Here is a 27989-nt window from a genome sequence, read left to right as displayed (position 1 = left end):
TCAACCAGTCAGGGAGCTCCCTTGCCTTCCCATGTCACACCCCTGGCATAAATAGCAGGTACTCAATAAACACATATCTTTCTATGGGCTGGCAGGGAGGGGGCATCATGTTTTCTGAAGCAGAGACTGAGATCAGGGAGAATCTGAGTCTCCATGCAAGTCCCATGCCTGAGCCAGGTGAGTGAGTGTTAGGATTCAGATATAACGCTAGCCTGCACAGTCATTGGGCAGAATGTGCCCAGGCAGTACCCTGGCCAGCCCAGTCCTGGTCTATTCAGGGGTCCCTTGAGGGACAAGCTCCACCCACTCCCCCACTTTCTTCCTTTCTGCCATTCTCTCTCTCCCTCTCTCCCCCTCCCTCTCTCTCTGTCTCTTCCTTCCTTCTCTCCCCAACCCTCCTCTCCTCTCAATAAACTCCACACCCAAACTCTGTGTGTATGGCATATTCTGTCACCCACCGTGGTTTGGACCCACCTGCAATGGGATGCCACAAAGGTCCCAACTTGTGCTGTTTCATAACATTGAGTAGGGAGAGAACCAAGTGGGTGTCCCTTGAATACTACATCAGCATCTGCATAGCTTAGCCTTAGAGAGGGCTGTGACCTTCAAGCTTCTGTAGCAAGGCTGACCTGGGAGGCTGTGCAGAGGGCTTTGAGTGGTGTCTCTGTGTCTACGTGGAAGTCTGGGTCTGTTGGAGGTGGGGACTTGTCACCCACTGGGGAGGGACAAAAAGCATACATTACAAAGACCACTGTCCCCACAATTTCTCCTGCTTACCATCCCTCTCCTGGGGATCCTGGAGAGCCAGATCTAGTGCGTGGAAAGGACTTGTTCTGTGTCCCTCTGGGCAATCCCTCCAGCTTCTTCAGTGGCAGCGTGCTCATACTGACTTTTGGCTCTGTGGAAATACTTTGCCAATACTCTCAGTATACAAATGGGGAGTCCAGGCAGCCATGACAGGCTTCCAGGAGAAAAGTGCCCTAAGCTTGAAGAATGGGCTGAATTGCCTAGGCTTTGGACAAAGAACAAGGATTTGATGGGGAGAGGACTGGGGGATTTGAAGATCAGCTGCTCAAACCCACTGCTCACAACCTGCATGGCTCGGTTCTGGGAACATCCTCCAAGACTGTGATCTGTGGCAGGAGCCTTCACCTGCAGGGCCTTGCGGACTGGAGACCCCAGGGTGGTGCAACACCCTGCACCCTACAACACCATGTTGTACTTAGCTAGAAATAGGTTCTGCGGACCCTTCTGGGCCTGTCTAATGTCAGAAGAAACATTGCTTGTGACAGGATCTCATGTACCCAAAGATAACTATTAACTTAACCTCCTGATCCTTCTACTCCTTTCATACCACCATACCTAGCTCAATGATAGTTATTTTTCATAGGCACCTGACCCTTTTCACACACTTCTGGTAAGGGAGCCGGGAACCCGACTGGGAACTACACCTCCCGGCATGCCTCGGTGTACTTACGTATTTCCTGCGCGGCGGCGGCGGCGGCGGCGGCAGGGAAGCGCCTACCAGAAAAACCACATCTCCCGGCATACTCACGAGCGGACATTACGCACTTCCGGTGCGGCTGCGACAGCGCGCCCCTGGCGGCTACTGCGACGACGGCAGCGGCTGCGAGGGGACAGCTCCGGCCCCTTTAGAGACGGGCGGCCCAGCCGACAGGAGCCGGGGCGGGGCGGCGGCGGCCAGCGAAGGAGCGCGCGGCGGTCCGGCCCCGCCCCTGGTCCTCCCGCCAGCTCCGGTGACCTTCACGGATTCGGGCGGCCGGCGCAGGCTCCGGCGGCGGCGCGATGTTCGTGCAGGAGGAGAAGATCTTCGCTGGCAAGGTGCTTCGGCTGCACATCTGCGCCGCCGACGGCAGCGAGTGGCTGGAGGAGGCGACCGAGGACACGTCGGTGGAGAAGCTCAAGGAGAGTTGCCTGAAGCACGTAAGGCCGAGCCCCTTACGACCCCGTTGCACCTCTGCCTCCTTCCTGGAAACCAGAAACTTAGACTCCTGTCATGGATTCCGCCCCTGAGTCCCATCTCCACCCCAGACCTTCGCTTCTGCCCGGAACCCGATCCCGGGATCCTTTGTACAGCCTGCGGTTCCCAGCCGTCGCACCTCTGGGTCGGGTTGGGACAGCTCCTGCCGCTCCTTTTCGGAGCGAGCCGCAAACCTAGGAGAGAGTCCGGCTCGGCTGATGGGCGAGATTTATTTAATTTCTGCAATATCTTGAGGTAGTGAAGGCAACAGTGAACGGAGACCGGGAGAGAGAAAGCAAGGGCTCATGGTTTCCTAGTATTAGGGCTTGTTTGATGTTGGGATGAGGTTTTTGTTTTACGTAAGGTTTCCCCAGAAGCTGAGAAGTAATTGGATCCCTTTATTAAGAGAGTCCGCTTCTTGCCTGAGAGCCAGCTACCAGGAGCCCCTGGCCTGGGCCTGGCTCTTAGCTGTAGTCACTTAAAATAGTCTCAGTCTGGGAGAAGTCCCTGGGCTTCTGTTTTCTCCTGGGGCAACAGTTGATTGAGTGGGAAGGTCCAGGACTAGGATCTCCTCACCAGCAAGTGGCCTTTGTAAAGTTTACTTACATGCTATAAGCTTTGTACTATAGTTAGCTTTTTGGTTTTAGGTAGTTCAGTCTTGGGATTAATTCTTGAAGCCTCTTTGCCTCTAAACTGCGCTCAGTTAAAGGTGAGAGAGTTAAAGGTGTTAGATCTCGTGGCCTATGGAAACACTATACCTGACACGATTGGTGCCAGAATTCATATTAAAGGTGGCCACAACTTTTTCGTGGAGACTCTGGGAAGTCAGGGACCTGCAGTGGTAGGTAGTGGAGCATTGTGTTGCCTCTAAAGTAGTCTTCAAGTTTTTGTGGCAGCTCCTTGGAAAGCGTAGTTTAACATCTCCCTTGTGGGGTCAATCTGTAATGTCAGGTAGACACCAGGAGATCTGGTTCAAACCCATGCTATTGCACAGATACTGGGTAACCATGGGTCTTGGCTTCTGTGGTTCACGTCAAGGAGGCTCACATGAGCAAGGGTGAGATGTATTTAGACTGCTTTCTTGTTTTTCTTCTTCTTCTTTTTTTTTTCATTTTGGAAACCAGAACATTTATTTTATGACAGATTGAAATCCTCAAGATGAACAAGATGCGGCAACAGCTGCCTTCTTGGGCTTAGGGGCTGTCCCGTCATAGAATCCATGTCTGAATCTTTGATAGACAATTTTTAGGTGCCTCATCCGCCCAGTCCCGGTAGTGTTCGTCTCTTAGCCTTGGCACTCCAGTTATACTTTCTCTGGCACTTGGCAGGGTAGCCACATTTGCCACAGGTACACTTCTGAAGGTGGTAGGCCTTAGAGCCACAGCGGCGGCACAACGTGTGCGTCTTGTTGCAATGCTTTCTGAAGGATGACTTTCCTTTAGTCATCTTGCTTCTGCCGCCGAGGCCAAAGAGACCTGCAGAGCTTGTTTTTCTTCTTAACAGGTTCTCATGGTCTTGCTATCTAGAAAACCCACAGGGTCAGCACAAGCGAAAAGGTTGGGGACTCCTTGGGCATCTAGACTGCCTGGGCATTTACACTTGTCTAGTTCTGTGCTGTGTCCTCTACCACCTGGTTGGGTTCCTTGGGGCTAAACTCGGAGTGACTCTGAAGCCCGTATAAGGATTGAGGGAGCCAGTGAAAATGTGTTGTCAACCCCAAACCACATCAACACGGGATGTCCCCTCCACTAGTGTGGCATTTTGCTTAACCTACTAATGGTGTGGATTTACATAATCAGTGTGGCAATATTTTATGAAGGGACTGGGAAATGATTCGTAAATGCTTACTAGCAAATTTCAGGAACAGTGGGGAAAATTAGGCAACTGATTTTGATATGGTGCTGATTGTTTGTGATAGTTAATATTTCAGTTGGTATTGCAGTTACAGCATTTTGAATTTGTGGGTCTTTATCCTTCTTTAAATTGAGATCTTATTCCACTCTGCACTTTCCAGGTGTGAGGATACAGCGTAATTAAATAACAGGACTAGAGAGCGGAGGATCAGAACTGACCCACGTCCAGGCCCCGTCATCTCCGAGTCACAAAGCGCTCGTCAGAAGAGAGGGTTTTCCAGTTGTCCCTGCCTGTCTCCCTGGAAACCTATCAGTGCACATCACGTTTCTGTCTTGACTCGACTTGCTTTCTGCTCCACACACTTGTACTGGCGTTGTTATTCCTGTGATTTCTCTTCTTTCTGCTTTACCAGGGGGGTATGATTCAGTCTTTCAAACTGTTCTTCCACAGTGTGGCTGGAAGTCTACTGCTGTATCGAGGAGTCTTGTCATTGTAGTTCTTAAGGAAATGGATTTGTTTTCTGCCTTTCCGGTTTTTGTTTTATCCTAAGTGACTTCACCGTGGTATTCCCCAGCTCCCATTGCCTGTGTCTGGGAAAGGGACACAGTAACCCTTTTTTCTAAAGGGGGTTAGTGGTGGTGTGGTGTGATGGAGCTGTAGTGTGGAGGAAAGTGCCCGTATGAAGCGCAGAACAACTGTCCCAGGTCCTGTGAAGATGTACAGTACCAGACACGAGCATGAGGAGCCAATGCAGACACCTCTGGGATATATGTATGTGAACATGCGGTTTGTGGTGGTGTGTAGCCATGACCTATGCTTATGTCTTGGTTCTGGTGTGCTGTTGACATGCTTCAGAATACAGGGTTTGTTTTTTATTGTGTTTCAGACTATATTCTGAACTTGACAAATCCACTAGGATTAGCTACAGATTTTTGAACTTCAAAGTAGCCCACTAATGGAAGCAGAAGGGGTGTTCTACTCTTTATTTGCTGTGACCAGGTACTACATAAAAGCATCTTAAGGGATGAGTTTATTTTGGTTCATTGAAGGGATGCAGTCTTTATGGCAGGGAAGATGGCTCTGTGGTGATGGGAGCTTGAGACTGCTTGCCCTTTTATCTTTAGATCAGAAAGCAGAGAGAGGGCAGTGCTGGCCCTCAGGTGGCTGTCTTCTTTTTATTCAGTCTGGTCTTCATCCCATGTGATGTGCCTTCACATTCAGGGTTGATCTTCCCCCTCACCTAACTTTCTGTGGAGAAGCCCTCAGTGTCACCCAGAAGTACCCCTTATTAATGCTCGACATTAATAGCAAACAACCATTCCTAGGTTCAAGTTCACATTTTCACAGTGGTGAGCATGTGGGTTGCTGTAAGGTAGATTCCATGTTATATGCCCATTGATTTTAACAGTTTTGTTTGTGTATGATGGTCTACTCTTCAAAACTGTCTTCCATCTGAGTCTGATGGAAGATTCTAGTTTTCTGCAATTCCAGCATTTAGAGGGGAACTCATGCTTCAGATTTTTTCTTCTCTTCTGGTTAGCAGCCATATGTAGAGGTTGTTGAGTGTGTGCATCATGGTATCAAAGGCCTGATAAGCCCTATGTCCCAGATGTGCTAGGTGGCCCATTCTGGGATGGGCCAAAGCTTCCTCCAAGCCTGTGTCTCAGTCTCTTTCAGTTTTAGAAAGTACTGATGAGCCATCTCATTGGGCTTCCTGGACTTCTTCCTTTTTAAATCTAACACCAAGGGATCCATAGCAGCAAAAAACAGTTATAGCCTTGGTCTTGTTCTGAGTTTGGGGAGGGGCTGCAGCTGACTTGGCATGATGTGTGGTACCTGGGCCTGGGAAGGCTGTATGTTGCTGGGCAGTGGTGAACTTGTGGAAACTTGTACCAGTATACTTGTGAGTGTGTCTGGTGTTGAACACACAGGCACTGAGTCCCTGTCTTTGTCATGTGGCACTGGCAATGTGTTCTTGGTCTCTGTCTACATGACAGTCTCAAAGGCAAGCAGGACTCTCTCTATCCTTGGAGATGGGTGAGTGCTGGGGCCTGGCTGAGATCGTGAGCTATGTTTGCCAGGCCTCTGCCTACAGTTTGTGGTGGAAGGTTGGAAGGGGCTACACAAGCCTCCACTCAGTACGTGAAGGCACTTGTTGTGAGGTAGCTTCTCTGGTCACCTGCAGGGTCCTTTTGGAGATGCTGTCTTCCTCAGTACTTCTGGTAGTTTGCTTTCTAGTTCCTGCCTACTCCTCTGCCTGACACTGTTTCTAGGTTTATGGTGCCCTGGGGGGCATAGACACAGCTGTGAGCCCCCTGGTCTGCTGTAAGCTGCATCTGGAATATGGTAGGATCTTGTGTTCCCAAACTCTTAGCCATCCTAAGAGTCTACTGTGGGCTGGTGATAGGCTTAACGGCCTGGCAGGATCAACGCTTGCTAACATATCACTCATCTTTTTATCATGTCTGCAGATTCTTTACTGTCGTTTATGCTTTAACATCTGGACTAGGAAGGAAACACAATAATTCCATTGGCTGGGGACATGGCTCAGTCAGTAAAGTGTGTGCCGTAGAAGCTGGAGGACTTGGGTTGGAATCCCCAGCACCCATGTAAAAGCCAGTGGCAGCAGCACATTGTAATCCAGGCATTGAGGTGGGGTGGGGCAGGGCAAAGACTAGAGGCAAAAAATCTCTGGAGCTTATTGGCCAGTCACCGTAGTTGAATTGATGAGCCTGGTTCAATGAGAGATTCTGTTTCAAAAAATAAAGTGAAGAGTAGTTGAGGGAGACTCCCAACATTTGCCTCTGGCTGTCAGATGCTTGTGGACACATATGCACACCCACATGAAACATATATACACTACACACATACACTATGCACAGAGATAGGGAGAGAGGGAGGGAAGGAGGGATGGACACAGACAGACAACAGACACAGAGACAGAGAAGAAGCCTCAGTAATTCTGGGTGTGGCTTGAGGTGTTAGGCCCTATGTTACTCCCATCACAATTCAATTTTGTTTATAGATATGTGGCTTGATTCTCCCCCCAGGGTGCTCATGGGAGCTTAGAAGACCCTAAGAGTGTGACCCACCATAAGTTAATACATGCTGCCTCAGAGAGGGTGCTGAGTGACACCAAAACTATCTTGGAAGAAAACATCCAGGACCAAGGTAAGGAGGCCTTGAGAGGCAGTATCCACAGAGCATGGAGCCTGTGTCCCAGTGCCACCCACATGGTGCTTTTCTGAAGCAAGAGACCAAACTGACTCTGGTTCTATTTATTTATTTATTTATTTATTTATTTATTTATTTATTTATTCATTCATTCATTCATTCATTCATTCATTCATTTATTTATTTATTATTAAAAGAAGTGTGCGTTTTGATGTACTTGTGAAAAATAGCAGAAATCTAAACTGAACAACTGGCAGACATCTGAGAAGCCAAAAGGGAGTGTTACGTTTAATCCTGTTTTAAAGAAAAAAATTCTGGAGCTTCTGGGGCTTTATTTTTCTATTGGACGCACTCATCACTGTGGCTGTTTCAGGGTCCGAGTGGTATTCTTCTGTTCTGCACACCTACTTCTTCATTCATACGTGACTCTGGGAGAAAATTTGTTTTCTGTATGTCATTCAGATGTGGACTTCAGGCTGTCATCCTTTATGATTGGCTGTGACTAAAGCTCAAAATGGCATGGACGATGATTCCCCTCCCCCATGATGAACTGTGGACTGGCTCCAGTTCAGGTTGCTCAGGCTTTAGGTCAAGTTATAGATTCACAGAGTTTTAGGACCAAGCCCTTGAAAATAAGGACATTGTGTAAGATGTCACCCAGTGCTCTGTATGGTTCTCAGGAATATGCTGTGCCCACCTCAGAAGCCACAGGTCATCTGTGGTGACCCAGTGGCCACTTCAAAGCTGAGGAGGGAATGCTGGCTTGACTTGGGGGGTACCAGAGAAAACCCCTGACATCAAGCATCCAGCACCATTCTTGTGTGTCGTGTGTGTGTGTGTGTGTGTGTGTGTGTGTGTGTGTGATATCTCACTATAGCCTATAGCCTGGTTTGCCTTGAACTAATTATATAGCCCAGGCTGGTCCCAAACTCACAGTATCCACCTGCCTCTGCCTCATGAATGCTGGTATTAAAGGTGTGCACCACCATTCCCAGCCCTTTTATTCTGCAGAGGTGTGTGTCCACATATGAATATGCATGTGGGGGTCGGGTTGACGTCACTTTATGCACTGAGGCAGGGTCTCTTGCTAACCCAGAACTTGTCTATACAGCTGTTCTGACTAGCTCGTCTCTGCCATGCTTACCTGTCACTCACGTGGTTCTGAATGAGTGGGGATCTGAACTCCAGTCCTTACTCTTCTATAGAAAGGCCTTAAACCACTGAGCTATCCCTCCCGACCCCCTTCTGGTACCTTTTATGTCATTTATGGCTATGAAATGGTAACTGTCTTCATAGATACAACTGTTATATTTTTTTTTAGATGTCTTGTTATTGATAAAAAAGCGTGTTCCTTCTCCACTTCCTAAGATGGCTGATGTCTCAGCAGAGGAAAAGGTAAGTTTCAAAGTTTGGAACTAAGGGCTCTTTACTGGTAGGTGTCTCTTGTGCTTCTGACTTCAGAGTGCTTGGTTTATTCCCTGGGCCTGTATAGTCCCTCTAAGGGGTCCTTCCTCGTGACTGACCTGTTCTGCTTGAGTGTGTTCGTGATTGGTGTCTAGTGACAGAGAGCTGCCATTGCGCTGGAAGCAGAGAAGAGTGAGGGCACCATCCCTTAATGGGTGCTTCCTCCTGTGCTCCAGTGTGAAGTGCCAGTGTTGATCTGTCTTTCCCTTCTCCCAGAAGAGTAATATAGAAAGCTGTAGCTAGATATATCTGCACATAAAGAGCGGGCATGCACATGCATTGTCCTGTGTTATGCAGTTATGTTGAGTGCAGTGTCCTGGAGTTTATGTTAGAGGGTGATCTGTGGCTTGCGCCTTCCCTTTATCTGGGGCCTTAGGAAGGTACCCACTTTGTTGTTTGCGTAGTGACTGCTCCAGAGCCCATCCTTCAGCAAGGTTCTCTTAGGCAGTGCAAGATGCATCCCGAGCACAGCTTGTTTCAACACCAGACCACACACCTGTGCTTGGTGGAGAGATGATATTTTAAAGATTAACTTTTAAAACTTTTTATTTGTGTATTTGTGTGAGTCTGTGTTTCTCTGCCTGCAGAGGCCAGAGAATATATCTGATTCCCTGGAGCTGGAGTTACAGCTCCTGAAGTGGGTGCTAGGAACTAGACTTAGGTCCTGTGGAGGAGCAGCAAGCAATCTTACCTGCTGAGCCATCTCTCCAGTCCCAGGATGTGTTCTTTTAAAGAGCAGTCACCTTTGTTTAACACCTTTTCCTGTTTCAGGAGTCTGTACTTTCTTTATATGTGCTCTGAGTGCCAGGGAAAGTGTTGTCTCAGGGAAGGATCAGGCCAGCTCTTGGGCTGGATCCATGGCCTGATGCAGATGAGCTATTTTGGAGACTCTTCTGGGGCCAAGGATATGTGAGAGCTCCTGGGTTTCACACCCTCCTTATCTTTGGCCACCTGGCCGTGGTGGTGTGGGTGTGGGTACTGACAGGCAGCAAATGGACAGCTCCATCCACCTTCACCAGACAGATCCTGGGCCACCCCTGCTTTCCTGAGCCAATGGCAGAGCTCATATTACAGACTTGAAACTCCTGTAGCTATTAAGAACATAGTTCTGATCACAAACTGTGTGGCCTACCGTTTGCTTAGAGTACTTACTCAGAGTACCTGGCTAGTAGCTTGCTAGAGCTGCCTTGACATAGTATATAACTACAAAGTGAAACATCGTGGCATTATTTAAAATTCTAAGTAAAAACAATGCAGTTATTAAGAGTCGAAGAGTACTACAAATCTAATAAAAATCGTACTGGACTCATAACTGTAAGTGTTGGGGACAGATCTCAGCTGCCTTGCGCTTGCCACCGAAACCCATCCAGCCCACTCTAATTCTTTCAGCTCTTATTCTTGGCAGTTCTCTCTCTTTCTGCTTCCTAGATACTCTGCATTCCTTGCTCTTTCTGCCTTTACCAGAGTTAGATTGTGGCTTCTTAGTGATAAGGATACAGCTTTCCTCCTAGTCTCCTTCCCTCAAGTGATAACAGAAGATGGGGTAAATACTGTTTTCTGTCTACTTACTGTCCTAGTTTGGGTGTTTATTGCTGTGAAGAGATACCATGACACCTACAGCTCATTTAATTGGGGTGGTTTGCTTACATTTTTAGAGGTTCAGTCCATTGTCATTATGACTCGGAACATGGTGGTGTGCAGATGTGCTGCCTCATCTTGCAACAGGAAGTCGACTGACAGTCACACTGAAGGAAGCTTGAGCAAAAGAGACCTCAAAGCCCGCCCCCACCGTTACTCACTTCTTCCAACAAGGCTACAACTACTTCAACAAGCCACATTTAATAATGCCATTCCCTTTGGGGGCCATTTCCTTTCAAACCACCATATTCTACTCCCTGATCCCCAAAGACTTATAGCCATAAAATAGTGCAAAAAAATGCGTTCAGTCCAACTTCAAAAATCCCCATAGTCTCTAACAGTCTCAAACTTGTTTCAAAGCCCCAAGTCTATTCTGAGATACATGGCAATCTCATAACTGTAATCCCTCTTTTGTAAAAATCAAAATAAAAAAGCAGGTCACAGGCTGGAGAGATGGCTCAATGGTTAAGAGCACAGACTGCTTTTCCAGAGAACCCAGGTTCAATACCCAGCACCCACATGGCAGCTCACAACTATCTGTAATTCCACTTCCAAGGGATCTGACACCTTCATACCAATGCACATAAAATATAAGTTGGGAAAAAAAACATCATATATTTCCAACATATAATGGTACATATAATTCCCAAAATGCAGGGAAGGGAGCATAGTGAGGAAATACTGGACAAGAGCAAGGTCAAAAACCAGCCGGGCAAACTTCAAACAGTGCAGTTCCATGTCTGATGTAAAAAATGCGCTTTAGATCTCCAACTCTGTTCAGCTCTGTTGACTGCAACAAATTCTTTCTCCTGGGCCAGTTCCACTCCTGTTAGCAGCTCTCCTGGGCTGGTATCTTACATCTCTGGCATCTCTAACATCTTGGGTTCTCCAAGGCAATCTAGGCTTCAACTTCACAGCTTCAAGAAAAATGGCCTGTCTTCTAGACCTCCATTCAGGGACACCCCGATACATGCCTGGCCTCCGTGGCTTTTATTCCATAACTCCTTTCTTCTGTTCTTAACTCTCAAACCAGAACCATGTGACTGAAGCTGCCAAGTTCCGCTGTTTGCTGGGGCTGGGACATGGTCCCCTGGTTCAGTTAGATCTTCACCAGCCTTCTGTCTTCACTGCCTAAACTTGACTGCCTGAAACTTTCTTTGTAGACCAGGCTGGCCTCAAAGTTGGAGAACTGCCAGCGTCTGGCTTTACAGTGCTGGGATGAAAGGTGTGCCCCACCACACCTGGATCTGAGCTTTTCGTTAGTTTCTTTTCACCAGCTGGAAACTTAACTGGGTGGGGTCTTACCTTGAGGCCACCACTCCCTTTATTCCATTTCTTAATCCTTGAACAGAGGATTTAGCTTCATTCCACTTTCTCATGGTCTTTTTTTCCTCAGATATTTTTCCTTGCTTAGCTTGCTCCTTTTCATTATATATCTGCATTTGAGTTCCCACTAATATCCACATGAAAGCATCTATACTAGGCTGTTCGGAGATTTCTTTTGCCAACAAATTAATACAAAATTCTTCACTTTACTCAGGCAGACTCTTTGGATAATGACAGAAGGCAGCCACTTCCTTCACCAAAATATCATGAGAACAATCTCTAGGCAAGATACAAAAATTCTCCTCTGAAACCTCTTGAGTAAGCCCCCTGTAGTTCACATAACTCTTAGCACCTCTGTCTTCCATGCTCCTACCAGTATGGCCCATTAAGCAGTGCTTAAAGCATTCCATGGCTTTCTAAACTCAAAGGACCAAAGTCCAAATTCCTCCAAACAAACACATGGTCATGTTTATGACAGCAATACCCCAGTCCCTGGTACCAACTTCTGTCTTAGGGTTTCTATTGCTATGAAGAGATACTATGACCACACCAACTCTTATAAAGAAAGCATTTGAGGGCTGGAGAGATGGCTCAGTGGTTAAGAGCATTGCCTGCTCTTCCAAAGGTCCTGAGTTCAATTCCCAGCAACCACATGGTGGCTCGCAACCATCTGTAAGGAGGTCTGGCGCCCTCTTCTGGCCTTCAGGCATACAGACAGAATATTGTATACGTAATAAATAAANTGGAGAGATGGCTCAGTGGTTAAGAGCATTGCCTGCTCTTCCAAAGGTCCTGAGTTCAATTCCCAGCAACCACATGGTGGCTCACAACCATCTGTAAGGAGGTCTGGCGCTCTCTTCTGGCCTTCAGGCATACAGACAGAATATTGTATATGTAATAAATAAATAAATATTAAAAAAAAAGAAAGCATTTGAGGAGGCTTATAGTTTCAGAGGTTCAGTCCATTATCATCATAAGGGAGAACATGGCAGTGTTCTCTCTCTCTCTCTCTCTCTCTCTCTCTCTCTCTCTCTCTCTCTCTTTCTTTTGTGGTTTTTTGAGATAGGGTTTCTCTGAGCACAGTCCTAGCTGACCTGGAACTAGCGCTTGTGGACCGGGCTAGCCTCGAACTCATCCACCATTGCCCAGCTGGTAGTGCTACATCTTGCTGGCAATCAGTTTCACTGAGGGAAGCTTGAGCAAAAGAGACCTCAAAGCCCATCCCCACAGTGACAAGCTTTCTCCAACAAGGCCACACCTACTTCAGCAAAACACATTCTAATAGTGCCACTCCCTTTGGTGGTCATTTTCTTTTGAACTGCCACACTTACTACTGTTGTTGAAGTATTCTTCTGTTCCAGGAGCATAATGTGTTAAGATATTTTGACTTGGTGGTAGTGGCATCCACCTTTAATCCTAGCATTAAAGGGAGGCAGAGGCAGGGAAATCTCTGAATTCAAGGCCAGCCTGGTCTACAGAATGAGTTCTAGGACAGCCAGAGCTAGAGAAAAAAAAAAGATTTTTGTTTTGGGGCTAGGGATGTGACTTAGTGGTTGAACACTTGCCTTGTGTGTTGTGTCAGTTGCTGCCCACTGTGCAGTCTTTCAGTGCTGTATGCTGGGTTTCTGTTGCCTTCTCTTGTTGCCACTGGCTTGTTTTCTGTACTTAGTACTTAGGCTTGTGAGGACAGAAGGCTCAGCTGATTCTTGTGCATTTTTTTCTGAGGTTGTGGGAGGATGTGTCTAGGTGCTTTTAAGCAATTGACAGGATTCTGTCACTGCTGTTAGCTGGGTGTTACTCTCAGTTCCTAGAGGCAGTTTGCATGACCTTCCATCTTCATCAAAGAAGTGGAGATTTTTAGTGGTTGAATCCCCTTGCTGGAAAGAGTGATATCCTTTGTAAGGGCCCTAATGGCCAATCCTAAAAAAATCATTGTGCTTTTTCTGCATTCAGCTGTGCCAAATGGCAAAGCCCAAGCCCAGGGCTGATCATTCCTGCTTATTTCTTAGTATCTTGCAGTCTTTGGGGGCTGTTATCAGGAAGCATAGGGCTATCTGAGTTCTTTTCTGCAGAATTGGGTATCTTCTGTCTTGTTCCTTTGGTGTGTCAGACTTGACATCACTGTGATATAACACCTAAGGAAACATGCTAGAGGAAGAATTTATTTTGTCTTAACTTCAGAAGTTTCTGTCTGTGGTCAGCTGGCTTTATTGTTTTAGCTATTGTAGTGCAGAAACCTGGAGGAAGAGCATAGCAGACAATAGCTGTTCACTGCATGGTAGTCAGGAGGCAAAGAAGAGTGGCAGGAAGGGGTCAGTCCAAGTTAATACTCTGTAAAAGACACATCTGCAGCTGGGCAATGGTAGTGCACGTCTAATTTAATTCCAGCACTCAGGAGGCAGAGGCAGGCAGATTTCTGAGTTCAAGGCAAGCCTGGTCTGCAGAGCTAGTTCCAGGACAGCCAGGGCTGTGCAGAGAAACCCTGTATGAGGAAAAACAAAACAAAACAAAAAGATACATCTTTACCCATTTCATCTAACCTTGTCCCCAGAGTTCTGCCATTTCCCTACTGACACTTTGATTCTGTCAACGGATGAAATCATTGATTAGGCTCCAGTTCTCAAAGCTCTTTTGGAACACCCTCTCAGACACACCGCAGGTGTGCTTTACTATCTTCTCTGTGTCTCTCAACAAACAGGATAGGTGAAACGTGACTTCGTCTTGGTCTCCAGGCTTGGCAGTCCACATCTGATCTGAACAGAGTGTTACTCTTGGCCTGCTGTGATCACCTTCTTTCCCTGCTCCGTCTGTCTGTCTGAAACCTGGGATTTCTATATCCTGAGGAATTGTGGAATTTCATTATGCACTCTGAAATAGACTTTCCCCAGATTCTGAAGATTCAGATGTTTCAATTCTAGAAATTGACTTCTGGATCTTTTGCATATTCTAAGACAGGGCCTTGCTGTGTAGCTCTTGTTAGCTTGTACTTCTGTGTAGACTAGGCTGGCTTTGAACTATTGGAGATCTTCTTACTCCAGCCTCCCAAGTGCTGGTATTACTGATGTGTGCCACCACACCTGTTTGTTCTGATTGTTCTTGATAATTTCTTTCTTGCTTTCTTTCTCTGAAGCTATTGTTGGCTGACCTGGTGGGCTTGCCTCCTGTGAATTTCCTTGGCCATATCTTGTAACCATTCTGTATCTTCTTTCCCTGGCTGTTTTGGCTCTTGCTGGTGGCACCCTGGTGTGTTCATGCTGGGTTGGTATGACTTCAGGTTGCTGGTACCAAGGTACCCACCTCCCTTACCTGCTCCCCCTCTTCCTTTTCCTCACTACTTCCTTATACTCCTGGCCTCTGAGAGCCCTGGAAGCTTGTTGGTGCTTTGTGCCTAGATGACTTGTGCCAGTTGCTGAGCTCAATGGAGCAGAGACCCTTTTGTACCCCTCTTACTCCAGTCTACCCTGTTCTTGTTGGCTTGCTGATTATGTGAGTAGCTGGGGTAAACAAGAAGCAAAGCAGTAGCAGGGTACAGGAAGGTTCCCCCTTCCCCCTTCTCCCTCCCTTGTTGTTAGGACCGCTGTTTTTTGTTTTCAGGCAGTTCAGCCTAGAAATAACCACTCAGAAACTATACTATTTAAATCACTGCTTGGCCCACTAGCTCTAGCTTCTTATTTACTAACTCTTACATCTTAATTTAACCCATTTCTAGTAATCTGTGTATTGCCATGTGACTGTGGCTTACCAGCAAGATTCCAACTGGTGGCTGTCTCTGGCAGAGCTACCTGGCTTCTCCCTGACTCTGCCTTCTTTCTCCCAGCATTCAGTTTAGTTTTTCCCATCTACCTAAGTTCTGCACTATCAATAGGCCAAGGCAATTTCTTTATTCACCAATGGTATTCACAGCATACAGAGGGGAACCCCACATCACTCTCTCTCTTAAGTGCAGGCTCCCACTTTAGGCTTTCAGGTTTCACCAGACTGTTGTTGGCTAAGGCCAGTGAGGCAGAAGTATGGTTCTGGCACCGGTATCCCAGTGCCCTTCAGTAGGTTGGTATGGCCTTGTTGTATCCTATGGGCTCTTGGCATTAACTATGGCCCCAATACACCCTTTGTGTGCCTTTCTGGACCTTCTGAACTTGCTGAGTGCTGTTCCCTCTGCTGGTCTGGTTTTCTCTCCTGTTCTTATCTGTGAGCTTCTGCCACCTTCATCTTTCCTTTCATTCATGGAGGCTTGGGAGACCTCCGGGCTTCACTGCAGCTGTGCGCTCCTCTGGAGACCTCTGCCCCAGCCCACTAAGGTACCACAGGGCTGCCACTCTGCAGCACCAGCCTCTCTGTCTTCACCTGCATATGGTTTATAGCAGGTACGATCATGTCCTAAGCATCTTTTGGCTTCTGCTTCTAATACTGTGCACAGCACTTTCCAGAATCTTCTAGCCCAAGGGGATCACAGCTAAGTCTTAAGAGGTTACTGTTCTCCTCGCTTTTGGCTGTTGGTCCAGATTCATTGTCATACTCTTCATGTTCCTGGGCTCTTCTTTCTGACTTGAATCATTTTCTCTGCAGAAGAAACAAGAGCAAAAGGCTCCAGACAAAGATGCTATCCTCCGGGCGACAGCCAACCTGCCTGCCTGTAGCACAGACCGGACTGCAGTCCAGACCACCATGAGAGATGTGAGTACGTTCCTAGTGTGGGGCTAGGGGCATGTCCTGTGGGGTAGCAAGAAGCTCTTTAAAAGTGTTTAGGGTTAGTATGGTGGCTGACATATGCTTATGGTCCTGGCATTCAGGAGGACTTGAGAAGGTGGCTTGAGCTCAGGTTTGAGGCTACCTTAGATATTATAGTCATAACACACACACACACACACACACACACATCGGAAACAGAATATTGAGGGACTTTTTACTACTTTTGAACTGTTGTACAAATACTAATTTTCTCAAACTACAAAACTGACAAGATATCTGTATCACTGAACAGACAGGCAGCTGTAGGGAAATGATGGCTTCGCTCTAAACACAACAAAGCTTTCATGGAGGAGGGAGTCTGAGCGCCCCAGTCACTTCGGAGAAGAAAACTAAGTTGAAGTCAAAAGCCTGCAGCTTCCATGGGCTAATCCATGTGAGAGTATGCATATGTCTATGCAGGAGTCAGGGAAAGTGGCCAGCATTTAACTTTCAGCGGTTCTGGATCCGTACTGACAGTGCTAGGAGCCCAGCTTCCCTGGGGACTTCTTGAAGAGTTCCATTTGATAAGAGTTTTGTAATTCTTCTGCATTGACTTGGACATGTGGCCCTCCTTGGTTTCTATGGGTCCAACCCTGAGTAGGGTCTCAGGAGGCTTTAGGTTGTTCATGTCCCATCTCCAGGCCCAGTACCAGACAGGGGGCTGGTACAGAGGGTGAAGGGATCTCTGATCTCACCAGTCTAGGGGTTTTGTTTATTAGTGAGACAGAGTCTCACTGTATAGCTCAGGCTGGCCTTAAATTCGCAGAGATCTGCCTTCAGGTGCTGGGATTAAAGATGAAGGCCAACATGCCCTCAAAGATTTGGAGGGCTATGTCCAGGGTAGAGTTGCAGATTGAATCAGGTTTGTTGGATATTCAGAGAAATGATTTTTTTTTTTTTTGGAGACAGGGTTTCACCATATAGGTTAGGATGGCCTTAAACTTGCAGCACTCTTTCTGTCTCAGCCTAGCAAGAGCAGGGATTACAGGTGTGCATCGCTGTGCCAGGTATGATCTCTTTCCTTATTCTGCTGCAGTTCCAGACTGAACTCCGGAAGATCCTGGTGTCTCTCATTGAGGTGGCACAGAAGCTGTTAGCACTGAATCCTGATGCAGTTGAATTGTTTAAGAAGGCAAATGGTATGAGTGGGTCCTAGCTTGTATCTGCCAGTTGTCTGCCCAAGCCTCAGAATGTGTCCCTAGCCCTTACACTGAAAGCAGGTTCTGCTTTTGGTTGTTGGCGGGAGTGGTTGGGGGTGGGGGTGGGGTGATTCCTGGCCTGTTATGTGGCCATTTCTTGTGTGTACATAAGAGCTGATGTTAGGGCTCAAGTTTTCTGTGGCATCCGTAATTGCTAGGAGCCTTTGCAGATGAGCTTATGGGTGTCAAAGGACTTAGGAATCCTCTCATGGTAGGACTTCTCTTTCTTCTCAGCAATGCTGGATGAAGATGAGGATGAGCGAGTGGATGAGACTGCCTTGCGGCAGCTTACAGAAATGGGCTTTCCTGAGAGCAGAGCCTCAAAGGCCCTTCGACTGAACCAGTATGCTTTCTTTCTTTCCTTTTTGGAGCTTGACCTGGGCTTCCCTGTGCCCTCCCCTCCCAAACTCTGATGGAGCAATACTTTTTTTCTCAGATTTATTTTACTTTTTATTCACCTGTGTATATACATGTGTATATGTATACCCCACCCCCAACTCAGATCCTCTGGAAGAGCAGTATGAGTTCTCTATCTTAACCTCTGAGCCATCTCTCCAGTCTGATTAAGTCATTTCTAATATGTGTGTTTTAAAAGACGCACCTTAGAGGCGGGCGGTGGTGACGCACGCTCGGGAGGCAGAGGCAGGTGGATCTTTGTGAGTTTGAGGTCAGCCTGGTCTACAGAGTGAGTTCCAGGACAGGCTCTAAAGCTACATAGAAACCCTGTCTCGAAAAGCAAAACAAAACAAAAAGATGCACCTTATTGTTGTGTCTCAAGTAGTTTATGATCCTTTTGGTGTGCATGTGTGTTTTGAGGGTCTCTGTCTTGGACTCCTGGACTCATGCAATCCTTCTGCCTCAAGCTCCTGAGTGAGTGGGACTGAAGGTGTGAACCACCATACCTAGCTGCTAGGAAAGTTAAAAATCAATCTGTAAGTAGGCCCTGCACCCTCAAATTAGGAGAGCTCTAAGCCAAACTTGCCCCCGGCAGGGCAGTTCTTTCTTAGTCTTCTTGCACTCCTGGTTTCAGTCTCTTATTCAGATCCCGTATGAATACTATAGTCCAGAGCTGGTCAACGGCTGTGCTCTTTGAGCTGTGGACCTAGGACCTAGACTCCTTTATCCCTTTGTTTTGAGCACCTGTCTGTGCTTGCCCTGTTGGGTCTTGGGAGTTTGAGGCAAGGGCTGTGTGAAGGTTTCCATCTCCGGAGATCATCTGCTGCTGTTGCTGTTCTTGCGGTCTCTGTTGAATTATGTTGGAGTACATGGGATAGGAAAGTCTCCAGTGACTATCCTGGATCTCTTGTCCCCTTTCAGCATGTCAGTGCCTCAGGCCATGGAGTGGTTAATCGAACACTCGGAAGACCCAGCTATTGACACACCTCTTCCAGGCCATGCCCCGCAAGCAGGGGCAGGTGCTGCAGCTACCACCTCCACCTCCCATGAAGCTGCTGGGGGAGCAGCTGTGGGAACTAGTGCTGGAGATGAGGAGGCCCGGGATGAGCTCACAGAAATCTTCAAGAAGATCCGCAGGAAAAGGGAATTCCGAGCCGATGCGCGGGTATGTGTTGGGGGCCTCCGCCTGAGGTTGTCTTTGTGTTGTGTTGTGCAAGGAAACTGGGAGGCCTGGAGTCTGGGTGGGAGTTCCCATTTAGGCCCGGGCAGACTTGGGTCTTCATAAAATTTTCCGTGCTCGGGTTCAGTTGGCTTCTTTCTGCTCAGTGACATCTCCTGAAAAGCTGAGTGTGCAAGCTTCTGTCTGCTAGAAGTTTGCTGCTGCACCTGTTGCTGTGGCCTTTGGGCTGGGTGGGCAGTGTTCCGAGAGCTGGAGGAACATCTCGTGGGCTGGCAGTGGAGTGGGAATATGTCATGCTGGCTGACTACTGGACAAGGGCCTGGGATCTAGGATATCTGTCTGCCCTCTATCAGCTGCCACAAGTGCACATTTATGGCCCCACCTGATCATCGCCACAGGCTGATACTTTCTTGCCTTTGTGTTCTTTATCTCTCTCCTGTTCTTGGCTGGAGTTTTGATTCCTCCTTTGGCCTTTCACTTTCTTTCAGGGGGCATATCTGCCCACTCAGGGCACATGCTACCTGCTCTTTGGATTTTGGCATGTTGAATAAATGGTTTTCTCAGGGCATCAGCTGTGGCTTGTATTTTCCTTAATAATCCCATTGGCTAGGTTGAGAGATTTCTAAAGATAAATGGGGCTTTAGTTGTGCAGGGCTGAGGGAAACTGGCAGCTAGGGCCTGTTTAGTTAGTTGTCCTGGTGCAGTCATGTGCAGTACCAACTGCACTTCCTCTGACTTCTGTCCTTGCTCTGCTCTGGCTTTAAGTAAAGGTCTCAGTCCCCTTTCCTACCTTAGGTATGCCAAGTGTGATCCATTGCCTGTGACTGACTGAAACAAACCTGTACTGCACGTAGTACTGCTCCCTGGTGGGCAGTGTCCTCTGGTGAGGCTGACCGGCTTGTTCTTCCCTCTTAGGCTGTCATTTCGCTGATGGAGATGGGCTTTGATGAGAAGGAAGTGATTGACGCACTCCGAGTGAACAACAACCAGCAGAATGCTGCTGTGAGTGCCAGCAGATTGCAGCCTGCGCATCTAATGTCACCTTTACCTTATGTGGCATGCACTGGGAATGTCCCTTGTCTCGGAGTTTCCACACATAGTTGGTGGTGGCACTTTTTATGTGAAATGCTAGGGCAAATGTTTCAAACAGAAACTGAGAAAATCCTGGACCCACAATGCTTTTGTGTATATATTCTGTGAGTTATTAGCTGTTAAGATCAAGTTCCATAGGATGGGTGTGGTAGTGCGAGCCTCCAGTCTCAGCACTTGGGAGGCAGAGGCTGGTGGACCTCTGAGTTCGAGGCCAGCCAGGGCTCCACAGAGAAACCTTGTCTCAAAGAAACAAAACAAACAAACAAACAGACAAACAGAAAAGATCAAATACCATGTCATGAACACACAGTGGCTGCTAACAGGTTCTCTGTCCAGGGAGTACTGTGTGATGGGCCTATGGCCTCCTCACGTGTGTGTGGAGTTGAGGCTCAGACACCTGAGGCACAGTTCTATATCCAGACTTCCCAGGATCATTGGCTGTGGAGAGATATTGCCATACTGAGGTTTCCCTCAAGTAAAGCCAGTGTTAGGGACTATGCTGTGAATAAGGCCATGTCAGTGATCAAATTGAACTGCAATGCTAGCTCTGCTAAGAAAACAAGGTTGATACTTCCTTCTGTCTCTATCCTGGCTGAATGTGGACCAGGTTTGTTTATGTTAGGGCCCCTTCCTGGTATTGCAGCAGCGGGGGCTTGTGGAGAACCACAGAAAGGGACAGGTAAGCCTCAGGTGCTTTGAGAAGGGACTAACTGCTCCTCTGATGTTCTTGGTTTAGTGTGAATGGCTGCTAGGGGACCGGAAACCATCCCCTGAGGAATTGGACCAGGGCATCGATCCCAGTAGCCCTCTGTTTCAGGCCATCCTGGACAACCCAGTGGTGCAACTGGGTTTGACAAACCCTAAGACATTGCTAGGTATGTGTGTCTACTTAGACCAGCTTGGGTAGGGGACACATGGTGGGTGGGTTTCCTGCCACAAGCCACAGGTGCCAGTAAGAGGTTTGGGCACTACTAGTGTGCCATGCAGATTGGCTTCTGCAAGGCATTTTAGGCATCTTAGCTATACTTCTGAAAGCCTGGTCCCTGGAAGTTGGTTGGGCTGTCTTGGTGGGATGGGTATCTGCAGAAGGTCACTGGAGAATGGCAGAGCAGTGGTCTGAATGGGGATAGGAGATGAGGAGATGGTGTGTTTCGGCTTTTGCTTATTATTTATAAGACACTTCTTTGATAATTATTTTAACTTGTGATATATATTTATATATTAAAAATTTGCCATTTGGTGGTGGCACACCACCACCTTTAATCCCTGTATTCAGGAGACAGAGACAGATCTTTGCATTTGAGGCTGACCTGGTCTACAGAGCTAGTTCCAGGACAGCCAAAGCTATGCAGAGAAACCCTGTCTCGAAAAACTAAAAAAAAAAAAAAAGAAAAAAGAAAAGAAAGAAGAAAAAAAAATCCACATAATGGGGCTAGCAAGATAGCTTAGTTGGTAAAAGAGTATTTGCTTCTAAGTCTGAATTTGACCCTGGAAATCACATAGTAAAAGGTGAAAACTGACTTCTGCTTGCACAGTGGCACGTGCATTCCCCCTAAACAAACAAACAAACAAATAAATGCCAAAAATATAAATAAAATCTATACTTTTAAAAAGCGACAGAGCTAAATAGCCTTGCATATGGCATTTGTTTGTCAACAGTACAGTGAACCAGTTTTAGTGGTCATGTCCCACATAGCTGTCATCATCAGTGTCCTCAGTACTGGTCCGGGGAGTGTGTGCAGATCGCTCAGGTCTCTCCTAATAGAGCATAGAAACAGATGTGGCTTACCCGGGCAGTCCCAGAGAAGGACAGCCTAAGCTAGGAGTGAGACCTTGTCTCAAAGAAACAATAGAAGAAGCACAGTATTGCTTATACTCTCTAGATTCCTTTTGGCATCTAATGTAACATAAAAGCCAGGGGATTGGCTGTGATTCTGAATTGTTCAGGGATGATGATAAAATGGAAAACTCCATATGCATTTGTGTAATGCACATTTTTTTTTTCTTGAAGTTTTATGTTTGTTTGCTTTTTTTTTTGTTTTGTTTTGTTTTTTGAAGACAGGGTCTGGCTATACAGCCTCCTGAATCAAGGTGGGTGTTTCCTCAGAGTTTTATTCCTGTGAATGTAGAGGGCCGACCCATCCAATCCCTACTTTCTCTGAGCCTTCACATGTTTTTCCCATACATCACTCATCCCCTTGAGGGCCTTCCTTCCTGGGCTTTCCTGTAGGATTTGTTTTGGCCACTCTTTTATACATATTTTCTGTCACTTGTCCCTGCCTTATAATGTGGCATCGCTTTTTAGGCTACTTCTGTGGCTTACTGCCATTATCTCCTCCTGTGAGGTATACTATTCCATGGGCCAGAGATGACTGTATCCTGCTGTCCAGTGGTACATGGGTTTTTTCCTTGCATTCAGGACCTTGTTGCTGTCCCTCATGCACATGGGCTCCTGTGGGCTGGGCTTCCAGAACCAGTGGTGAGCACAGAAAAGCTCCTGCTGCCTGAGCCCAATGTGTTTTGTGCTCTCTGGTTTCCGATGGAGTTCAGCAGCAGTGTGTGACATCACAAAAACTTCTCTGTCTTCATGTCCCTTTCCTTCTTTTTCTCATTGTTAAGGAAGCTTTCACATTGTGAACACAGGCCCTTCCTAGTTTACTGTGTATGTGGTCCCACTTTTGGCTTCCTATCAAGTAGCTTTTGGGAACAGAAGTCCTCTATTCCTTGAACTTGAAAGGTGCCTGTTACCTTTATGTTCAGAAAGACATATCTCTTAGGTTATTGGAGTATTTTGTAGTTTAAGGCCATCACTTAGCGGAAAATGTGTGTGTGTGCGTGCAGGTGTGGGTTGTAGCACATGTGGTATAAGGTCCAGAGTTTGCCCTTATGTGTTTGAGCTGTGTTGTTGGTGTTTTTGTTATCACTGGTCCTTCCACACTGACAGCATCACTCTCCCAACCCTTACCAGGCTCTTTGTGGCTCTTTTTTTTTTTTTTTTTTTTTTTGATTTTTCGAGACAGGGTTTCTCCGTAGCTTTTGGTTCCTGTCCTGGAACTAGCTCCTGTAGACCAGCCTGGCCTCGAACTCACAGAGATCCACCTGCCTCTGCCTCCCGAGTGCTGGGTGTAAAGGCGTGTGCCACCACCACCTGGCTCTTTGTGGCTCTTAAGAAAATACTAGGTGCTGTATTGGGATCTGACCAAAGGACTGTGTGTGTGCTGGGGATCCAGGGCCTGGCATGCTAAGTACACACTCTGAAGAGCTTTCTTTTTGTTTGTCACTGAGGATCTTGCTGCGTGGAGGCAGTGGGTTTTAAGGTACATTTGGTCAGATAAAAGAAGCTCTCCGTTTTAGGTGCTGGTGTTTAGCCTTATTTTTTTTTTTTTTTAGATTTATTTATTTATTATTATACAACATTCTGCCTCCATGTATGCCTGCACACCAGAAGAGGGTGCCAGATCTCATTACAGATGGTTGTGAGCCACCATGTGGTTGCTGGGAATTGAACTCAGGAACTCTGGAAGAGCAGCCAGTGCTCTTAACCACTGAGCCATCTTTCCAGCCCGTTTTTTTTTTTTTAAGACTATTACATATATATTTAGCTAGTGTTACCCTTTCTTCCTTTTTTGAAATAAGCCACCTGGAGTAAGCACCCTTAGTCTGCACCTAGTGTGTGTGTGTGTGGTGGGGGGGTCTGGGTCTGGGTTAGGACCCAGATACGTGAACTGCTCCTCACAGCAGCAGCCTGTTCACAGGGCAGGGTGACCAGCATAATGGGACTGAGTTGCCTGCAGCAGTGGCACATGGCTCTCAGCCATGTCTGCACTGCAGGCTGCTCCATCGTGAAGTACTCCTGTGAAGGTCCAGCCTTCCATGATGTGTTCACTGTGCTTGAGTATGGAGGTTTTTCCAAGCTGATGGTGTTAAATCTGCTGGAGTACAAAGGGTTATGCACATGGCCATTTCCTGTGGTGTCTGGAAATGGGAGTTGCAGGCTGACTTGAGTCTTGCTGGTGGCTTTCCAGAGTTGACGTGCACTGAGGGACTGTGAGCTGGAGTACTAGGAGCACACAGGCAGTCCGTGGCTTTGCCAAAGATGTGAGCAAAGGCAGCCGACCACCCTGCTGAAGGGCCATGGGCTGTGGGTGCTCTGATCACACTGTCTACCTCCCTGTTGACAGCCCCCGAGGTCTGACCTCTCTTCTCAGGCACTGTGTTGGCTTTTAAGGGTGAGTGCTAGGGTCAGTATTGAGCACTTTGTGTCCCTGCCCTCTATCACTACAGGGCCACTGGGAAAGGCTCAGTGTGCCCATTGGTTTTGGGTGCTGCCACTCAGCTCTGTTGTCTTCCCACAGCATTTGAAGACATGCTGGAGAACCCACTTAACAGTACACAGTGGATGAACGACCCAGAGACGGGCCCTGTCATGCTGCAGATCTCTAGAATCTTCCAGACACTGAATCGTACGTAGGTGGTGCCTACTGTGCTCCTTGGCTGTGCAACCTCAGCAGCCTCCGAGGCAGTGGGCACAGGGCCCAGCCGGGATCTTGCCTGGATCACAGCTGCGGTAACTCTCCTTCCCTGACCTTACTGCTTATCACCTTCTGCCACATGGCTTGAAAGCTGCCTTCCTAGCTTCTGCCAGGTGTTTACAGGAAGTGGCTCTTGCACTGGGAAGGTGAACGATTGCTGCCCCCTCCCCTTCAGATGCTCTGCTGGGCTCCTGAAGTGCTACTTGAATTGACCCTTAGGTGTTTGCTTGTGGAGCCCACTGTATTTTAAAGATGGCATGTTCTGATCCAAAGTGTTATGTCAAGTGTGCTAATTTAACCAGAGTGACTCACAGATAACTTTAATAAATAAACCCTTTTCCTATTTTCAGTTGTCTTACTCCACGGCAGCAAGGACATCACATGTATTCTCTAGGCAGTGTGCATGCAGCCTCTGCCCAGAGCAGCTGTCATTGCCACTTCTCTTTTTGAGACAGGGTTTCTCTGTAGCCCTGGCTGTCCTGGAACTTGCTCTGTAGACCAGGCTGGCCTCAAACTCAGAGATCCACCTACCTCCAAGAGTGCTGTGATTAAAGGTGTGTCATCATCATGTTGTGCTCCCCACTCCCCCCACACTTTTATTGCCACTTCTTTACCTTGGAATATTGATCTTCTGGGATGGCCTAGCTCAAGTTGGGTCTAGGGGCAATGACATTTGCTGGAACCAGGCTTTTTCCGCACAGGAACAGCTGGCGGAACAGGGAAGTCTCCTAATGCCATCCTTTTTTTTTTTATTTATTTATTTATTATGTATACAATGTTCTGTCTGTGTGTATGCCTGCAGGCCAGAAGAGGGCACCAGACCTCATTACAGATGGTTGTGAGCCACCATGTGGTTGCTGGGAATTGAACTCAGGACCTTTGGAAGAGCAGGCAATGCTCTTAACCGCTGAGCCATCTCTCCAGCCCCCCTTTTCTCTCTTTTTTTTTTTTTATATATTTTTATTTTTTAAAATTCAAGTGAATGTGTGTGTATATGTGTGTATGCACTCATGGGTGCGTGTGCTTGTGCATGTACTTTGTGCCACAGTGCACTTGTGGAGATCAAACCTACACAGGAATTGGTTCTTTCCTCCCATCATGGTCCCAGGGATCAAGCTCAGATATCAGTCTTGTGCACCAAGCCTTATTTTTTTTTTAAATACCTTTTGACTCATCTTGCTGGCCCATGAAGGAGTCCCCTTCCTGTGACCCCTGCTCAGTGCTACTGTGTAAAGCTCTCAAGTGTGTTTAAGCATCTTTATAAAGCAGCCTCAGTTGCCTGACCCCCACCTCCATGGTGAGCTGTAGCCTTGGCACTCACCCTGTTGCAGAATCATCTAAGAACATGTTTCTAGGTGCTGGGTAAGTAGCTTGGTGGGTGACGTGCTTCTGCATAAGTGCAAGGACTTGGAGTTTGAGTCCCTAGCACCATGTGAAAAGCTAGGCATGGTGGTTGTGCCTGTAACCCCAGTGTTTGGGGAGGGTAAGTGGAGTTTTGATCCTGGAGGCTCACAGTAAGCTGGAAAGTGATAGAGGAAGAGGCACACAACAAGGACTACGCTGCTGTCAGTCCATGCCAGGCATCTGCCTATCTGCCTAGTGAGTTGAAGAGTCAGGGAGCAGAAGCTCCGAGGGAGGGTGGAGAAATGACTCAGTGCCTAAGAGCCCTTGCTATTCTGGCAGAAGATTCAAGTTTAATTCCCAGCATCCACATTGGGTGGCTCACAACCACCTGTCTGACTCCAACCCCAGCTCCAGAAGATCTGGTTTCTTCTAGTCTCCGCACACACATCCAAATATAAATAAAGGGGTTGTGGAGGCCATGGAAGTGTCCTGTACTTGCAGATAGGCCCCGATGCTCTGGGTTTTTTGTCCAGGATCTCTGTGTGTTTTCTATAACATAAGTGTCCTCGGAGTGACCAAGCAGACGAGCAGCTGTGCCCATGTGACAGCTTCAGAAGCTAACACAGATTGACTCTGTAAAAGGGTCTTCATTTGGAGAGATTGGATTTTCTGTTCTTTTTTTTTTTTTTTTGTTTTTTTTGTTTTTTTTGTTTTTTTTTGAGACAGGGTTTCTCTGTGTAGCCCTGGCTGTCCTGGAACTCACTCTGTAGACCAGGCTGGACTTGAACTCACTGAGATCGCCTGCTTCTGCCTCCCGAGTGCTGGGATTAAAGGTGTACTTACTTTCAACCAACATGGATTTCCCCTTCTTGATTGTTCTTACAGAATGCTTCCCCTGCTACTGTGAGCCTTATGTGGCTCACTGGTAGCCCAAGGGTCTAGGTTGCAAATGCACTTTCTCCAATCTCAACCTCTGGTGTGCATACAGCAGTGGGTCGATGGGGTTGTAGTTTTTCCGGCATTAAAAAGAATCTTGAATTGTTAATGGTGCGTGTGAGAGAGTATTTTTTGAGCCACAGTGCGTGTATTGAAGTCAGAAGATATTTAGTGGAGTCCATTTTCTCCTTCACTTTTTTATATGGATTTTAGGTGTCTGACTTAGGTCGTCAAGCTCACCTGCAAGCATTTTACTTGCTGAATCAACCTCCCAGCTCTGGGTCATAGTTTTAATTCACTGTGGAGTTCTGGAAAGAACCACAGTGCTGGTAACCAGTCTGCCCTGGGGCCCCAGTGAGTAACTACTCTAGTGCCAAATTTCACTCCTTCTTTGGCCACTGGGGAGTGCACAAGGCATTGTTGTGCTCTTGCTACTTGATACACATTCAGCCTCCTGTGGAGCCTGTTGGGTGAGCGCTGTCTAGCAGTCATTGTTTAGGCTGCTGTTGCATGGCTGGCAAAGCATGGATTTGTCATTCTGTATGTAGACTTGAATTGAAAGCTGGGACCCAGAGAGAAAAAAAACACTGTGCCTTGAGCTGGCTTTAATTTCAGTTTATGTCTCAACTGTTGGTGGCTAAGTGACTTCAGCTAGTTGCAGTGGGTTCTGTGGCTCTGATATGGAGCTTTTGCTGATGAGGTATGGACATAGGTCTGGTGACAGAGGTGGGTTCTGTGGCTCTGAGATGGAGCTTTTGCTGATGAGGTATGGACATAGGTCTAGTGACAGAGGCCTGGTGGTATTTGCACAGTTGTCTTGGGGTGGAGAGGGAAGACTCCCAGGTATATTTGGATTTGGACTCTGTACGTACAGAAACTGTAGTCTGAGATGCATGTCATGGGGCAGAATAAGGAGTGGACATGGCACTCAAGAGCCCACCAGACATAGAGTTTCTCTGTGTAACTGTGTGGATTGTGGACCAGGAATAAGGGGTGGGTGGAAAGGTATGCATGCTGCCCTGAGGAAGAGTATGAACCACGGAGTCTTTTGTCAGCTGGCCTGTCGGTTTTCCATCCTTGCTAGACCCTTGCCACCTTTTCCCTGTGATGCCCTGTCCTTCATTCATACCCTATGACCCCAGCAT

The 27989-nt window shown here is 47.3% G+C and overlaps 1 protein-coding gene and 1 pseudogene across 2 annotated transcripts; one reads left to right on the top strand and one right to left on the bottom strand.

Moving 5' to 3' along the window:
• The first annotated feature begins 1589 nt into the window (after positions 1–1589).
• Ubac1 (UBA domain containing 1) lies at positions 1590–24909 on the top strand. 2 transcript variants are annotated; one of them, XM_050155254.1, is made up of 11 exons: positions 1590–1944; positions 6886–7006; positions 8331–8404; positions 16004–16111; positions 17202–17304; positions 17599–17707; positions 18682–18925; positions 19856–19942; positions 20769–20907; positions 22091–22123; positions 24388–24909. In XM_050155254.1, exons 1-11 carry the CDS (start codon positions 1807–1809, stop codon positions 24501–24503), a joined length of 1272 nt encoding a protein of 423 aa, XP_050011211.1. In that variant the 5' UTR covers positions 1590–1806; the 3' UTR covers positions 24504–24909. The 2 variants fall into 2 exon arrangements, with proteins under 2 accessions (XP_050011211.1, XP_050011212.1); XM_050155255.1 differs by lacking the exon at positions 22091–22123 and having other exon boundaries at positions 1591–1944.
• On the bottom strand, positions 1966–6878 carry LOC126509381 (60S ribosomal protein L37-like; annotated as a pseudogene).
• Positions 24910–27989: the final 3080 nt, after the last annotated feature.

The sequence above is a fragment of the Alexandromys fortis genome, unplaced genomic scaffold, assembly GCF_014885135.2.
Source record: "Alexandromys fortis isolate MF-2015 unplaced genomic scaffold, M_Fortis_MF-2015_v1.1 scaffold_72, whole genome shotgun sequence".
In the NCBI taxonomy this organism is placed as follows: domain Eukaryota; kingdom Metazoa; phylum Chordata; class Mammalia; order Rodentia; family Cricetidae; genus Alexandromys; species Alexandromys fortis.
The sequence above is the reverse complement of the archived record's forward strand: the minus strand, read 5'-3'. Positions and strand labels throughout refer to the sequence as shown.

Coding starts and splice junctions, on each gene's coding strand:
- Ubac1 (XM_050155254.1), top strand. CDS start 1,807: ATGTTCGTGCAGGAGGAGAAGATCTTCGCTGGCAAGGTGCTTCGGCTG. Junction 1,945..6,885: donor AGGAGAGTTGCCTGAAGCAC/GTAAGGCCGAGC, acceptor TTCTCCCCCCAG/GGTGCTCATGGGAGCTTAGA. Junction 20,908..22,090: donor AAACCCTAAGACATTGCTAG/GTATGTGTGTCT, acceptor TGTTTTTTGAAG/ACAGGGTCTGGCTATACAGC.